General features: G+C 39.8%; 1 protein-coding gene across 4 annotated transcripts in view; it reads right to left on the reverse strand.

Moving 5' to 3' along the window:
* ARNT2 (aryl hydrocarbon receptor nuclear translocator 2) overlaps positions 1-16,675 on the reverse strand; it is a 192,157-nt gene that overhangs the window by 50,577 nt on the left and 124,905 nt on the right. For all 4 annotated transcript variants that reach the window (XM_040257409.1, XM_040257408.1, XM_040257411.1 and 1 more), the window contains exon 9: positions 4,825-4,901. In XM_040257409.1, the coding sequence (XP_040113343.1) occupies positions 4,825-4,901 (77 nt within the window). The remainder of the gene's footprint in view (positions 1-4,824; positions 4,902-16,675) is intronic.

Consider the following 16,675-nt stretch of genomic DNA (forward strand, 5'->3'; position numbering starts at 1 on the left):
TTGAGAAAGAAGAATGGAACTGGAGGAATCAACCTGCCTGACTTCAGACTATACTACAAAGAAACAGTCATCAAGACAGTATGGTGCTGGCACAAAGACAGAAAGCCCAGAGGTAAATCCACGCACCTATGGAAAGTTTATCTTTGACAAAGGAGGCAAGAATATACAATGGAGAAAAGACAATCTCTTAACAAGTGGTGCTGGGAAAACTGGTCAACCACTTGTCAAAGAATGAAACTAGAACACTTTCTAACACCATACACAAAAATAAACTCAAAATGGATTACAGAACTAAATGTAAGACCAGAAACTATAAAACTCCTAGAGGAAAACATAGGCAAAACACTCTCTGACATAAATCATAGCAGGATTCTCTATGACCCACCTCCCAGACTAATGGAAATAAAAGCAAAATTAAACAAATGGGACATAATTAAACTTAAAAGCTTCTGCACAACAAAGGAAACTATAAGCAAGGTGAAAAGACAGCCTTCAGAATGGGAGAAAATAATAGCAAATGAAGCAACTGATAAAGAATTATTATCAAAAACATACAAGCAACTCCTGCAGCTCAATTCCAGAAAAATAAATGACCCAATCAAAAAATGAGCCAAAGAACTAAACAGACATTTCTCCAAAGAAGACATACAGATGGCTAACAAACACATGAAAAGATGCTCAACATCACTCATTATCAGAGAAACGCAAATCAAAACCACAATGAGGTACCATCTCACGCCAGTCAGAATGGCTGCTATCCAAAAGTCTACACACAATAAATGCTGGAGAGAGTGTGGAGAAAAGGGAACCCTCTTACGCTGTTGGTGGGAATGCAAACTAGTACAGCCACTATGGAGAACAGTGTGGAGATTCCTTAAAAAACTGCAAATAGAATTGCCTTATGACCCAGCAATCCTACTGCTGGGCATACACACGGAGGAAACCAGAATTGAAAGAGACACATGTACCCCAATGTTCATCACAGCACTGTTTACAATAGCCAGGACATGGAAGCAACCTAGATATCCACTGGCAGATGAATGTCTAAGAAAGCTGTGGTACATATAGACAATGGCATATTACTCAGCTATTAAAAAGAATGCATTTGAATCAGTTCTAATGAGGTGGATGAAACTGGAGCCTATTATACAGAGTGAAGTAAGTCAGAAAGAAAAACACCAATACAGTATACTAACACATATATATGGAATTTAGAAAGATGGTGTAATGATGACCCTATATGCGAGAGACCAAAGAGACACAGATGTAAAGAACAGACTTTTGGACTCTGTGGGAGAAGGCAAGGGTGGGATGATTTGAGAGAATAGCACTGAAACATGTATATTATCATATGTGAAATAGATAACCAGTCCAGGTTTGATGCATGAGACAGGGTGCTCAGGGCTGGTGCACTGCGGTGACCCTGAGGGATGGTATGGGGAGGGAGGGTCAGGATGGGGAACACATGTACACCCATGGCTGATTCATGTGAATGTATAGCAAAAACCACCACAATACTGTAAAGTAATCAGCCTTCAATTAAAATAAATTTTTAAAAAAGATACATGCATCCCACTGTCCACTGCAGCACTATTTATGATAACTGGGACATGGAAGCTAAATGTCCATTAACAGAGGAATGAATAAAGAAGATATGGTACATGTATACAACAAAATATTACTCAGCCGTAAAAAGGAATGAAATTGTGCCATTTAGGGAGGTGGATGGACCTAGAGACTGTTATACAGAGTGAAGTAAGTCAGAAAGAAAAGAACAAATACTATATCATATTGCTTATCTGTGGAATCTAGAAAAATGGTACGGATATGCTTTCTAGCAAAACAGAAATAGAGAAACAGATGTAGAGAACAAACATACAGACATCAAGGTGGGGAACGGAGAGTGGGATGGACTGGGAGATTGGGACTGACACTTATACACTATTCATACTATGTATAAAATAGATAACTAATGAGAATTGTATAGCACAGGAAACGATACTCACTGCTCTGTGATGACCTAAACAGTAAGGAAATCTAAAAAGGAGGGAATATATGTATATATGTAGCTGATTCACTTTGCTGTACAGCAAAACTAACACAACATTACCTGAAAGCAACTATCAGTTCAGTTCAGTCCAGTCGCTCAGTCATGTCCGACTCTTTGTGACCCCATGAATTGCAGCACGCCAGGCCTCCCTGGCCATCATCAACTCCCAGAGTTCACTCAAACTCATGTCCATCGAGTTGGTGATGCCATCCAGCCATCTCATCCTCTGTCGTCCCCTTCTCCTCCTGCCCCCAGTCCCTCCAAGCATCAGGGTCTTTTCCAATGAGTCAACTCTTCGCATGAGGTGGCCAAAGTATTGGAGTTTCAGCTTTAGCATCAGTCCTTCCAATGAACACCCAGGACTGATGATCTTTAGGATGGACTGGTTGGATCTCCTTGCAGTCCAAGGGACTTAAAATTAATTTTAAAAATAAATAAACTGTTTGAAACTGCCCTGGTCATACCATGGACTAACTGGAACAGTGGACCACTTTCTCTACACTTCTGAGGTTCTTTTGCAACCCCATGGACTGGAGTCCACCATGCTCCTCTGTCCATGGGATTTCCCAGGCAAGAATACTGGAGCGGGTAGCCATTTCCTTCTCCATGGGATCTTCAGGGACCAGGGATTGAACCCACTTCTCCTGCATTGGCAGGCGGATTCCTTACCACTGAGCCACCAAGGAAGTCCAAACAAGTCTAAGGAACTGATTACACTGTTTGGAAATTCTACATTTGTGAACTGAATTCACTCAAGTATTCTTTCTTCCCCTGTTTGCAATGAATAAACAATGCTTATCATGTGTTAATGAAACAGCTTATTCATCTGTCTGAAAACGGTGAGATCCAGGAAGCCACAGACATGCAGTATCAGTGTTCTCTGAACTACATCTACTATGGCCTCACCATCAGAACCTGGAAGGCCCTCAATGCCAAAGGAAGAAAGACTTAGTGGCTACTGGGTGCACCAGACATCAAGCCAGTGGGATTTATGCATTAATACATTATTCAGAATATCTAATTCTCAAGATGAAAAAGACATATTTCCTGTTCTTGAGGAGTCTGCAAGGAAGGGCCTTACCCTTCTAACTAACTATATGAAAACAGATAGGGAAGAAACTTAACTGACATGTAAACTCGATGCTGGGTGAGTAGGGAGGCGAGTGATTCATTTTGACTAAGCAGATAAGGGAGTCGTTTCACTGGATCTTGAAAGATGAGGAAACAGAAGTAAACAAGAGGAGAAGGAGTTCTCCTGTTTAAGGAGCCTCCTTTAACAACAGGCAGAAGTAACAGCCTGTGGATGTCCACAATGGTGGGTATGTGCATGGCAGGCTTGTGGAAAGGGGATGATGTGGTTTGGGCATAGGGCATGAGAGAGGGGAGGGAGGAGACGCGGTTATAAGGTGAGTGGGTGCTTTATCCTGCAGACCACAGGGAAACGCTCACAGTGACTAGACATGGGTGTGAAACAGCAAGGACTGATGGTATATATAGTACAGGGAACTATATTCAATATCTGTAATAACCTACAATGGAAAAGAATTAGAAAAATATATATACAATATCACTTATATGTGGATGCTTTCAAACTGTGGTGCTGGGCAAAGACTCTTGAGAATCTCTAGGACAGCAAGGAGATCCAAGCAGTCAATCCTAAAGGAAATCAACCCTGAATATCAATTGGAAGGACTGATGCTGAAGCTCCAATACTTTGGCCACCTGATGCAAAGAGTCAACTCATTGGAAAGACCCTGATGCTGGGAGGGATTGGGGGCAGGAGGAGAAGGTGACAACAGAGGTTGAGATGGCTGGATAACATCACCAACTCAATGGATATGAATTTGAACAAACTCTGAGAGATAATGAAGGGCAGAGGAGCCTGGTGCGCTGCAGTCCATGGAATCACAAAGAATTGGACACGACTCAGTGACTAAACAAAAACAAATATGTAGAATCCAGAAAAGGGGTACAAATGAACTTATTTGCAAAACAGAAATAGAGACAGAAGTAGACAACAAACTTATGGACACCAAGTGGGGTGGAATGCATTGGGAAATTGGGATTGACATATATATATTACTGATGTGCTAAATCACTTCAGTCGTGTCTGACTCTTTATGACCCTATGGACTATAGCCCACCAGGCTCCTCTGACCATGAGATTCTCCAGGCAAGAATACTGGAGTGGGTTGCCATGCCCTCCTCCAGATCATCTTCTCCACCCAGGGATCAAACCCACATCTGTTGCGTCTCCCTCATTGGCAGGTGGGTTCTTGACCACTAGCACCACCTGGGAAGCCCAGTACTATGTATAAAATAGATAACTAATGAGAACCTACTGTCCAGCGAAAGGAAGTCTACTCAATACTCTGTGGTGACGGGAAGGAAACCTAAAGAAGAGGGGATATTTCTATACATAGAGCTGATTTGCTTTGCTGTATAGCAGAAACAAACATGAAATTGTTAATTCACTATACTTCAATTAAAAAAAAATGGGTGTGATGTGAGCAGAGCTCAACTTTGCAATAACTGGTGCATATCAGGATGGGCTGACACAGACTCTCATTGAAGTGAGAACTCTGCTGCTCACAGGTCACAGTCCCCCCATTCTTCTCCCAGATTCAGCCTCATCTTTTCCCATAAGGTAAGACACAGAACCCAACAATGCTGAGCACACGGGAGATGGAAAAAGTCATCCAGACCACAGACTCTTGCTCGCTGCAATAGCAAGCCCTCCTTGGAGATTAAAAAGGCAGTGACCTCCTTCTTACCTGGAGTCGTCCAATTGCCACCAGGCAATATTTACTGCCTTGTCCCACATCGGCATCTTCTTCAGGTATAGTCATTCCTGAAATGAAAGATGCCAGAGTCAGCAACATGTCCAGGGCGACCTGAAAAGATGTACAGGTGTCCATTTTACTTACATGATCAAAAATGTAGATCCACTGTGGACCCTGCAGGGTCTAGGAAGTCAGTCAATGAATTAACCAGTCCTTTGCTCATTTCCTGGAGAAGGAAATGGCAACCCACTCCAGTACTCTTACCTAGAAAGTACCATGGACGGAGGAGCCTGGTGTCCATGGGGTCACAAACAGTTGGACACAACTGAGCGACTTCACTTTCACTTGCTCATTTCCTGCTCAGCTCTCTGCTTGATGTCTTTTGATAATTTGTTTTTCTAAGATTTTTTTTTTTTGGTGTGGACCATTTTAAAGTCTTTATTGAATCTGTTGCATTATTGCTTTTATTTTATGTTTTGGCCCTGAGGCACGCAGGATCCTTCACGTGGGATCTTTTTTAGTTGAAGCATTCGAACTGCTCGTTGGAGCCTGTCCGATCCTAGCTCCCTGACCAGAGATTGAACCTGCACCTTCTGCACTGGAAGCTGAAGTCTTAACCATTGAACCACCAGAGAAGTCCCTCTTTTGATAATTTCATGGCACATTATCATCAGCATCTATGGAAGATGCTGAAAACTGAAGGAAGATGAAACACATTATTCATGTATAAATTTACAAAACCTGGCTAAAACACTTGGTTATAAGGGAAAGTTTGGTAAGAAGTATATACGGACACTTCAAATTATGGAGTGGGTTGCCATTTTTTTCTTCAGGGGATCTTCCTGACCTAGCGATCAAACCTGCGTCTCTTGGATCTCCTGCATTGGCAGGCAGATTCTTCACCACTGAGCCAAGCTCCATCTCAGCCTGCATTAAAACTGAGGTCCAAAAGGGTATGATATAGTCCATCGCATGCTGTGAGGCTTGAATGAGAGGATGGTGGGGAACCTCCCTCAGCCCAAGACCCAAATGTCAGCTTCTTTTTCACTTCCCCGACTTTACTCCCCAACTGCTGGTAGCAGGTATATTTGTGGGCTTCCCCAGTGGCTCAGTGGTAAAGAATCCACCTGCCAATTCAGGAGATGCAGGAGACACAGGTTCGATCCCCTGAGTTGGGAAAATGCCCTGGAGGAGAGCACGGCAACCCACTCCAGTATTCTTGCTTGGGAAACCCCATGGACAGAGGAGCCTGGTGGGCCACAGTCCACGGGGTCGCAAAGATTTGGACATGAATTAGGCGACTGAGCACGCATGCACAGTGTATTTGTGAACAAAGAGAACAGTGGGTTCAGATACACCTTTGCCACACTAAGGATTAGGGTGCTATGCTACAGTCCAGAGCAGGAAGCAGAGGAGACAGTGAGTGGTGGGAAGAATCCTTGAATCCAGTCAGGATGAAAAAAATCATGTTTTTCTGTTCTACCCTGTGGAAGGAGGGATTCTGCAGGGCGAGGCTGTCACTGGCTGATCCCTGAGACCATCTGCCTAGAGACACCACAGTTCATTTGCCGATTCATTCTTCACCCCACCAGTGTTGAGTGAGAGCTTTTGTATATTTTAAAAAGTAGTCACAAATGCTCTTTATGTACCTTCTATCAAGACTTGAAGTTAGATATCCTTGAGACTACTTTGATCAATGAAATAAGTGGAAGTGATGCTATTCGCTTCTAGACAATGAGCCCCAGACGTTGTGGAGCAGAGGCAGGTCATCCATATTGCACCCTGTCTCCACCCCTAGCCCACAGAATCTGAGTATAATAAAATGGTGGTGGTTTTATCAACAAAATGCATGAGTGTGTGCTAAGTCGCTTCAGTCATGTCCGACTCTTTGTGACCCCATGAACTGTAGGCCACCAGACTCCTCTGTCCATGGGATTCTCCAGGCAAGAATACTGGAGTGGGTTGCCATGCCCTCCTTCAGAGCATCTCCCCAATCCAGAGATCTAATCTGCATCTCTTACATCTCCTGCATTAGCAGGCAGGTTCTTTACCACTAGTGCCACCTGGGAAGCCCTGTTTTATCATTAAAATAAAATGTCTCAATTAGAAGCTGCATCAGGAATTCTCCAGTGGTCCAGTTAAGACTCTGCCTTCCAGTGCAGGGAGCTTGTGTTCAGTCTCTGGTCGAGGAACCAAGATCCCACAGGCTACGTGGTGCAGTTGATAAATAAATAAATGTAATTATTTTAAAAATTAAAAAAGAAAGAAGGTGCATCAGCCTAGATGTGCAGAGGAGAAGACTTAACGGGAGCCAAAGATACAAGTCCTTTAAGTGTATAAAAAGTACATCATATATATATATATGTATAATATATATTATATTATAAAGTGTATAGAGAATACATTATGCTAAATGCTGGGCTGGACAAGCTGAAATCAAGATTGCTGGGAGAAATATCAATAACCTCAGATATGCAGATGACACCACCCTTATGGTAGAAAGCAAAGAGGAACTAAATAGCCTCTTGATAAAAGTGAAAGAGGAAAGTGAAAAAGCTGACTTAAAACTTAACATTCAAAAATCAAAGTTCATGGCATCCAGTCCCATCTCTTCATGGCAAATAGATGGGGAAACAATAAAAACAGTGACAGACTTTATTTTCTTGGGCTCCAAAATCACTGCATTTGGTGACCAGAGCCATGAAATGAGAAGACGCTTGCTCCTTGGAAGAAAAACTATGACCGACCTAGACAGCATCTAGACCAACCTAGAAAGTAGAGACATTACTTTGTTGACAAAGGTCTATCTAGTCAAAGCTATGGTTTTTCCAAGTAGTCATGTATGGATGTGAGAGTTGGACTATAAAGAAGGCTTAGTGCAGAAGAATTCATGCTTTTGAACTGTGGTGTTGGAGAAGACCCTTAATCCCTTGGACTGCAAGGAGATCAAACCAGTCAATCCTAAAGGAAATCAGTCCTGAATATTCATTGGAAGAACTGATTCTGAAGCTGAAGCTCCAATACTTGGGCCACCTGATGGGAAGAACTGACTCATTGGAAAAGACTCTGATGGTGGGAAAGATTGAAGGCAGGAGGAGAAGGGGATGACAAAGGATGAGATGGTTGGATGGCATCACCAATTCGATGGACGTGAGTTTGAGCAAGCTCTGGGAGTTGGTGATGGACAGGGAAGCCTGAAGTGCTACAGTCCATGGCGTCACAAAGAGTTGGACATGACTGAGTGACTGAACTGAACTGAAGTGTATAAATTGGCTCCTTTGTAAGAATGCATTTTAATACACCAGCTAAAATTATGTTACAAGAGGGACTGGGGGCAGGAGAAGAAGGGGATGACAGAGGATGAGACGGCTGAATGGCATCACTGACTCGATGGACGTGAGTCTGAGTGAACTCTGGGAGTTGGTGATGGACAGGGAGGCCTGGTGTGCTGTGATTCATGGGGTTGCAAATAGTCGGGACACGACTGAGTGACTGAACTGAACTGAACTGAATTTGGCTTTGCAGAAATGAAGTGGAAAGTTGTAACTTATTAAATAAATAGTTTTGGTCTTAATGTGGGCAGGTAATCTTTAGTTGTGAATGAGAGCCAAGTAAGTGTTTGTGAAATATCCAGAAAATTCTTCAGTAAACCCAAACTTCCTTAAAGAAATTTATTTATGTGCCTGTCTCAAGGTTCTCCTCAGGATGCTGGGCTCAGTGTTCCCATGGAAGGGCTGGCACCTGAAACACTGGGGCTGAATATTTGCATAGGCGGCTCTGACACAGGCCCACGAGCAGCTGTAGGGACCCCGGGGCCAAGGAAGCTGTGATCATCACTGCTCAGACTACCAGGGTCCAGAGGAGGCTGTGGGTGACCACAGGAAGGCAGGGGTGGGCTCTGGCACCAGCTGGCGGAAAGGATTCAGGATCAAGCTCTCACATGCTTTTCTGACCAAAAGCCTCTGACAGGGAAGTGATGTGTAATCTCCAGATTATCATCCAGATATCTGGATGTTCTCTATTTTCCAAACGTTTGGGGAATACTCTCAAGTAACAGATGATCTTTTAAAATGGTTTTGACGGTTAGTACTCATCAATAAAAAGACAAATATAGCCCCAATTAACAAAAGGGCAAAGGATGTGAACATTACTCCAAAGGAAGTATACAAATGGTTAGTAAGCATATGGAAAGATACTCAACATCGTTAGTCATCAGGGAAATGCAAGTCACTACCATAATGAGAGTACTTCATATCCATTAGGATGGGCTACAATTTTTAAAAAATGCAATAACAACAGTTATTGCAATAACAGTGCTGGTGAAGATGTGGAGAAACGAACCATCATATACTGCTGGTGGGAATGTAAAATGGAGCAGTCGGTTTGGAAAACAATCTGGCAGTTCCTCAAAGGGCTAAACATTGAGCTACCATATACCCCGGAAATTCCACCCCTAGATGTGCACCCGAGAGAAATGAAAACATATGTCCACTAACATATGTCCATGTGTACATAGATGTTCACAGCAACAACAGCCCCAAAGTGGAAACAAACATGATATCTGTTAAGGGATGAATGGATAAACAAAAGGTGGCAGATCCAGATACTAGTATATTATTGGGCAATAAAAAAGAAAATACTGACACCTGTTACAATATGGATAAATCTTGACAATATCATGCTAAGTGAAAGAAGTCCATCACAGAAAGTCACATATTACATGAGTCTATTTTATGTGAAATGTCCAGAACAGGTGATTCCATAAAATCAAACAAGTAGATTAGTGGTTGTCTAGGATTTGGGGGGAAACAGGAGTAACTGCTAACTGCTAACTGCTAATAGGTGTGCAATTTCTTTCTGGGATAACGAATATATTTTAAAACTAACTGCAATGATATAGTTGTAAAACTATGTGAATACACTCCAAACCACTGAATGGTACATTTTAATTTGTACACTTTATGATACATGAATTATATTTCAATGCAGCTGGTATATAAACAATATTTTGGGGAAAAAAAGGTGGGTATAAATAAGGGGAGTAAAAAGCTACCTACCAAAAGGATAAAAAAAAAATGATGTCTTGGTATATTTCTGGCCAGTCTTTTGAAGCAAATTTAGAAGACTATATGATACCATTTTTTATTTTGGCTACACCATGAAGCATCTTAGTTCCCTGACAAGGGACAGAACCCATGTCCCCTGCAGTGGACACATAGAGTCTAAACCACTGGATCTCAGGAAAGACCCTAGAAAACTATAGATAAATAAAAAGATAAACATTAAAATTAACCTTGATTACAGTATAATCCTTATGTCCTTTACTGTGTGTATATGTGTGTAATAAAATATCTTTTTTTTTCTTATATTGTTTTATAACCTGCTTTGGAAACTTTTCAGCTTATTGAGAAACATTTACGTGTTTTCATCTTTCCTCTGTATGGCTGTGCTGTGATTTCTGTAACCCCATCTCTCTGATACTAGTGCATTTTATTTTTCCCCAGTTTTTCACACGCACAAGAAATACAATCCCATGCATCCTTCTATACAGAATCTTAGAGCATATCAATGATTTCTTTAGCATATAAATCCTTGGAATGAAACTCCCATCTCAGAGAGTATACATGGTATTTTATTATTAGTTATATTTGCTTTTCTTTGAACCTATATTTGTTTTCCATTTGGTCTTTTATGAACAGCCTGCACACAATTTTGCCATACAAAAGTTCTGTTTGTGGTTTTTTTCCTCATTTATTTAAAAAGCTTTGTGATGTATTAAGAATATAGGTGGGTCTCTCACAGACTTAAAGAATGAGCTTATGGTGGCTGGGGCAGGGGGAAGGATGGGGGAAGAGACAGGGAGTTTGGAATGGACATGTGCACACTGCCATATTTAAAATGGATAACCAACAAGAACTACTGTGTACAGCACAGGGAACTGTGTACAGCACAGGGAACTCTGCTCAGTGGTATATGGCAGTCTGGATGGGAGGAAAGTTTGGGGGACAATGAATACATGTATATGTATGGCTGAGTCCCTCTGCAGTCCATCTGAAACTATCAATACACTGTTAACTGGCTATACTCAATACAAAATAGTTTTTTTTTTTTTAAAGAATATATGTGGGTCTCATTTAAGTTATTTTTTATGTTTTTCTTTCCTTTAAAGTGTTGTCTTCATTTATTTCTACAGTATTATTAAAGTATAGATCAGAACTGTCAGTTTTTACTCTAGTTTTTGCCTTTGGGGGTCATTCTTTGAAAAGTACAATCTCTACCCCAAGATCATGTAAAATATTCACTCATATTTTCATATAGCACTTTATAGTTTCACATTTACCTTTAATAAATCTGAAATTTTTGATATACTGTATCTCATAGTTTTACAAATGATCAGTCAGTTGTCCTCAAACTGTGCACTACTTTTTCCTTTTGAAAATGCTTCCCTCATCAAACACCACATTTCTTTTTTTTTTAATTTTTATTTTTACTTTATTTTGCTTTACAATACTGTATTGGTTTTGCCATACATTGACATGAATCCGCCACGGGTGTACATGAGTTCCCAATCCTGAACCCCCCTCCCACCTCCCACCCCATATCATCTCTCTGGATCTTCCCCGTGCACCAGCCCCAAACATCCTGTATCCTGTATCAAACCTAGACTGGCGATTCGTTTCTTACATGATAGTATACATGTTTCAATGCCATTCTCCCAAATCATCCCACCCTCTCCCTCTCCCACAGAGTCCAAAAGTCCGTTCTATACATCTGTGTCTCTTTTGCTGTCTCGCATAGAGGGTTATCATTACCATCTTTCTAAATTCCATATATATGTGTTAGTATACTGTATTGGTGTTTTTCTTTCTGGCTTACTTCACTCTGTATAATAGGCTCCAGTTTCATCCACCTCATTAGAACTGATTCAAATGTATTCTTTTTAATGGCTGAGTAATACTCCATTGTGTATATGTACCACAGCTTTCTTATCCATTCGTCTGCTGATGGACATCTAGGTTGCTTCCATGTCCTAGCTATTATAAACAGTGCTGCAATGAACACTGGGGTACACGTTTCTCTTTCAATTCTGGTTTCCTCAGTATGTATGCCCAACAGTGGGATTGCTGGGTCATAAGGCAGTTCTACTTCCAGTTTTTTAAGGAATCTCCACACTGTTCTCCGTAGTGGCTGTACTAGTTTGCATTCCCACCAACAGTGTAAGAGGGTTCCCTTTTCTCCACACCTTCTCCAGTATTTATTGCTTGAAGACTTTTGGATCGCAGCCATTCTGACTGGCAAACATCACATTTCTAAAGATACTTGGGTCTGTTTTAGGTCTTTTATGTTTGTTCAATAATTGGATTTAGAAAGTTCATTGATCACATCTTAATTATTTAGGCTTTAAAAGATATTTTCACATATCATAAGGCAATTACTCCCAAGTACTGTTAATGAAAATTTTATTAGCCACTTTTATATTTAGTGGACTATACAAATTTCAGAATTAACTTTCTTTTAAAAGAAATTCCACTGGGGCAGTTATTAAAATTGTATTAAACATATAGATTGGTTTAGAAAAAGCTGAAATCTGTGTAATACTAAGTCCTTATATCAAAGAATACATGTCTCTCCACTTAGCTATATTCATACATAATTCACATATTAGTTACATTCATATCCCTCAATGTTATTTTGTAGTTTAAGAAACATTTTGCATTTCCTGTTAAGGTTACTAACATGCATTTTAAAGTGTTGCTATTTTAAAATTTTATTTATTTATTTTAATTGGAGGCTAGTTACTTTACAATACTGTAGTGGTTTTTGCCATACATTGACATGAATCAGCCATGAGTGTACATGTGTCCCCCATCCTGAACCCCCCTCCCACCTCCCTCCCAATCCCATCCCTCAGGGTCATCCCAGTGCCCTGGCCCTGAGAGCCCTGTCTCACGCATTGAACCTGGACTGGTGATCTATTTCACATATGGTAATATACGTGTTTCAGTGCTGTTCTCTCAAATCATCCCACCCTCGCCTTCTCTCACAGAGTCCAAAAGACTATGCTTTATCTCTGTGTCTCTTCTGCTGTCTCACATATAGGGTCATCATTACCATCTTTCTAAATTCCATATATATGCGTTAATATACTGTATTGGTGTTTTTCTTCCTGACTTACTTCACTCTGTATAATAGGCCAGTTTCACCCATCTCATTAGAACTGACTCAAATGCATTGTTTTTAATAGCTGAGTAATATTCCATTGTGTGTATATACCACAGCTTTCTTATTCATTCATCTGCCGATGGATATCTAGGTTGCTTCTACATCCTGGCTATTGTAAACAGTGCTGTGATGAACATTGGGGTACATGTGTCTCTTTCAATTCTGGTTTCCTCGGTGTGTATGCCCAGCAATGGGATTGCTGGGTCATATGGCAGTTCTATTTACAGTTTTTTAAGGAATCTCCACACTGTTCTCCATAGTGGCTGTACTAGTTTGCATTCCCACCAACAGTGTAAGAGGGTTCCCTTCCTCCAGCATTTATTGTGTAGACTTTTGGTTAGCAGCGATTCTGACCGGCGTGAGATGGTACCTCATTGTGGTTTTGATTTGCGTTTCTCTGATAATGAGTGGTGTTGAGCATCTTTTCATGTGTTTGTTAGCCATCTGTATGTCTTCTTTGGAGAAATGTCTGTTTAGTTCTTTGGCTCATTTTTTGATTGGGTTGCTTATTTTTCTGGAATTGAGCTGCATGAGCTGCTTGTATAATTTTGAGATTAATTCTGTCAGTTGCTTTGTTTGCCTTCATCTTCTCCCATTCTGAAGGCTGTCTTTTCACCTTGCTTATAGTTTTCTTCATTGTGCAAAAGCTTTTAAGTTTAATTAGGTCCCATTTGTTTAATTTTGCTTTTATTTCCATTACTCTGGGAGATGGGTCATAGAGGATCCTGCTATGATTTATGTCAGAGAGTGTTTTGCCTATGTTTTCCTCTAGGAGTTTTATATTTTCTGGTCTTACATTTATATTTTTAATCCATTTGAGTTTATTTTTTGTGTGTGGTGTTAAAAAGTGTTCTAGTTTCATTCTTTGACAAGTGTTTGACCAGTTTTCCCAGCATCACCTGTTAAATTCAGTTCAGTTCAGCTCAGTCACTCAGTCATGTCTGACTCTTTATGACCCCATGAACTGCAGCACAACAGGCCTCCCTGTCCATCACCAACTCCCGGAGTTTACTCAAACTCACGTCTATCAAGTCGGTGATGCCATCCAACCATCTCATCCTCTGTCATCCCCTTCTCCTCTTGCCCTCAATCTTTCCCAGCATCAGGGTCTTTTCAAATGAGTCAGCTCTTTGCATCAGGTGGCCAAAGTATTGGAGTTTCAGCATCAGTCCTTCCAATGAACACCCAGGACTGATCTCCTTTAGGATGGACTGGTTGGATCTCCTTGCAGTCCAAGGGACTCTCAAGAGTCTTCTCCAACACCACAGTTCAAAAGCATCAATTCTTCAGCACTCAGCTTTCTTTATAGTCCAACTCATATCCATACATGACTACTGGAAAAAACATAGCTTTGACTAGACGGATCTTTGTTGGCAAAGTCATGTCTCTGCTTTTTAATATGCTGTCTAGGTTGATCATAACTTTGCTTCCAAGGAGCAAGCGTCTTTTAAATTTCATGGCTGCAATCACCATCTGCAGTGATTTTGGAGCCCCCAAAAATAGTCTTTCACTGTTTCCCCATCTATTTGCCATGAAGTGATGGGACCAGATGCCATGGTCTTAGTTTTCTGAATGTTGAGTTTTAAGCCAACTTTTTCACTCTCCTCTTTCACTTTCATCAAAAGGCTCTTTGGTTCTTCTTTGCTTTCTGCCATAAGGGTAGTGTCATCTGCATATCTGAGGTTATTGATATTTCTCCCGGCAATCTTGATTCTAGCTTATGCTTCATCCAGTTCAGCATTTCTCATGATGTACTCTGCATGTAAGTTAAATAAGCAAGGTTACCATATACAAACTTGATGTACTCCTTTCCCGATTCTGAATTAGTCTGCTGTTCCTTGTCCAGCTATAACTATTGCTTTTTGACCTGTATACAGATTTCCCAGGAGGCAGGTCAAGTGGTCTTGTGTTCCCACTTCTTTAAGAATTTTCCATAGTTTGTTATGGTCCACACAGTCAAAGACTTTGGCATAGTCAGTAAAGCAGAAGTAGATGTTTTTCTTGAACTCTCTTGCTTTTCTGATGATCCAGCGGATGTTGGCAATTTGATCTCTGGTTCCTCTGCCTTTTCTAAATCCAGCTTAAACATCTGGAATTTCACGGTTCACCTACTGTTGAAGCCTGGCTTGGAGAATTTTGAGCATTACTTTGCTAGTGTGTGAGATGAGTAAATAAATAAAGACTGGTAAAAGAGAAAACTTCTAATAAGTCTAATCCTTATTTTTTAAAAAAGAAAATAAATACATGTTAATGGTAAAGAGATTTATCAAAGAAAGTTTAAAATCTTATAAACACAGTGTGCATAATTTAAATTTATACTTGTTAAAATCTTTGGGAAGAAAGTTAATTTCTGGGAAAATTGAATCAAAGAAAGGTCTTTTTTTTTAATGAGAGGAAATCAAAACTAGGCAATAACTTGAAAAAGCTATTTTTTCAAGAACAAAGAACAGCTCTCCCAGTAGTGCCAGGCCTCAAGATTTTATGAGCAAATTATTTAAACACTTACAAAGCATAGGAAGACAGCAAGTGTTTGGCTTTGTTTCTTAAAGTTCCCAAAACTTTAATACAAAACCTGACAAGGGCACTTCAAAAAGGAAAACAATGAACCCAACTTCATTTATGAACACACAGGTGCTAAATACAACATTAGCATATCAAATTATATATTTATTAATTACAAGACTACTTGGATGGTTTAATATTAAGAGATCTTTTAATATAATTAATGGAGGGGAGTGAATTAATTTTATCTATTAATGTTTTTAAATAAGGATTTATAAACCAATAATAGAAATATGTTTTCTTAGTGCACACAATACAAATATCTGAAACAACAATCAATATCTTACAGACTGGTAAAATATTAGAAGGGTTTTTATCAAAATGAAGAATATAAGAGGGATGTTCACTACTACCTCTATTAATCAGCATTTGTGTTGGAATTTTTACTCCAGGCACTAAAATAAGAAAAGGAAATAAAGCATAATTACTTGAAAGGGAGAAAAGAAAGAAAATTATAGAATTAACATTACTTGCAGATAATATGATTACCTAAAATATAAATCAAATCTACTAAAAATATTTTAGAGAATTGGGTACAAAGCCATTTATAAAATACTAATAAAATCAGTAACACATTGGAAAATAAAATGTGAAAAGAATACTCATCTATAAAAATAGCAATACTTTATATACAAAAAACTATAAAACACTGATGAAAGAAATCAAAGATGACATAATAGAAGGAGAAATATATCATGTTCATGGATCGGAAGAATCAATATAGTGAAAATGAGTATACTACTCAAAGCAATCTATAGATTCAATGCAATCCCTATCAAGCTACCAACGGTATTTTTCACAGAACTAGAACAAATTATTTCACAGTTTGTATGGAAATACAAAACACCTCGAATAACCAAAGCAATCTTAAGAAAGAAGAATGGAACTGGAGGAATCAACCTGCCTGACTTCAGACTATACTACAAAGAAACAGTCATCAAGACAGTATGGTGCTGGCACAAAGACAGAAATATAGATCAGTGGATCAAAATAAAAAGCCCAGATATAAATCCACACCCCTGTGGACACCTTATCTTTGTCAAAGGAGGCGAGAATA

This window comes from Oryx dammah, unplaced genomic scaffold, assembly GCF_014754425.2.
Source record: "Oryx dammah isolate SB20612 unplaced genomic scaffold, SCBI_Odam_1.1 HiC_scaffold_16, whole genome shotgun sequence".
In the NCBI taxonomy this organism is placed as follows: Eukaryota; Metazoa; Chordata; class Mammalia; order Artiodactyla; family Bovidae; genus Oryx; species Oryx dammah.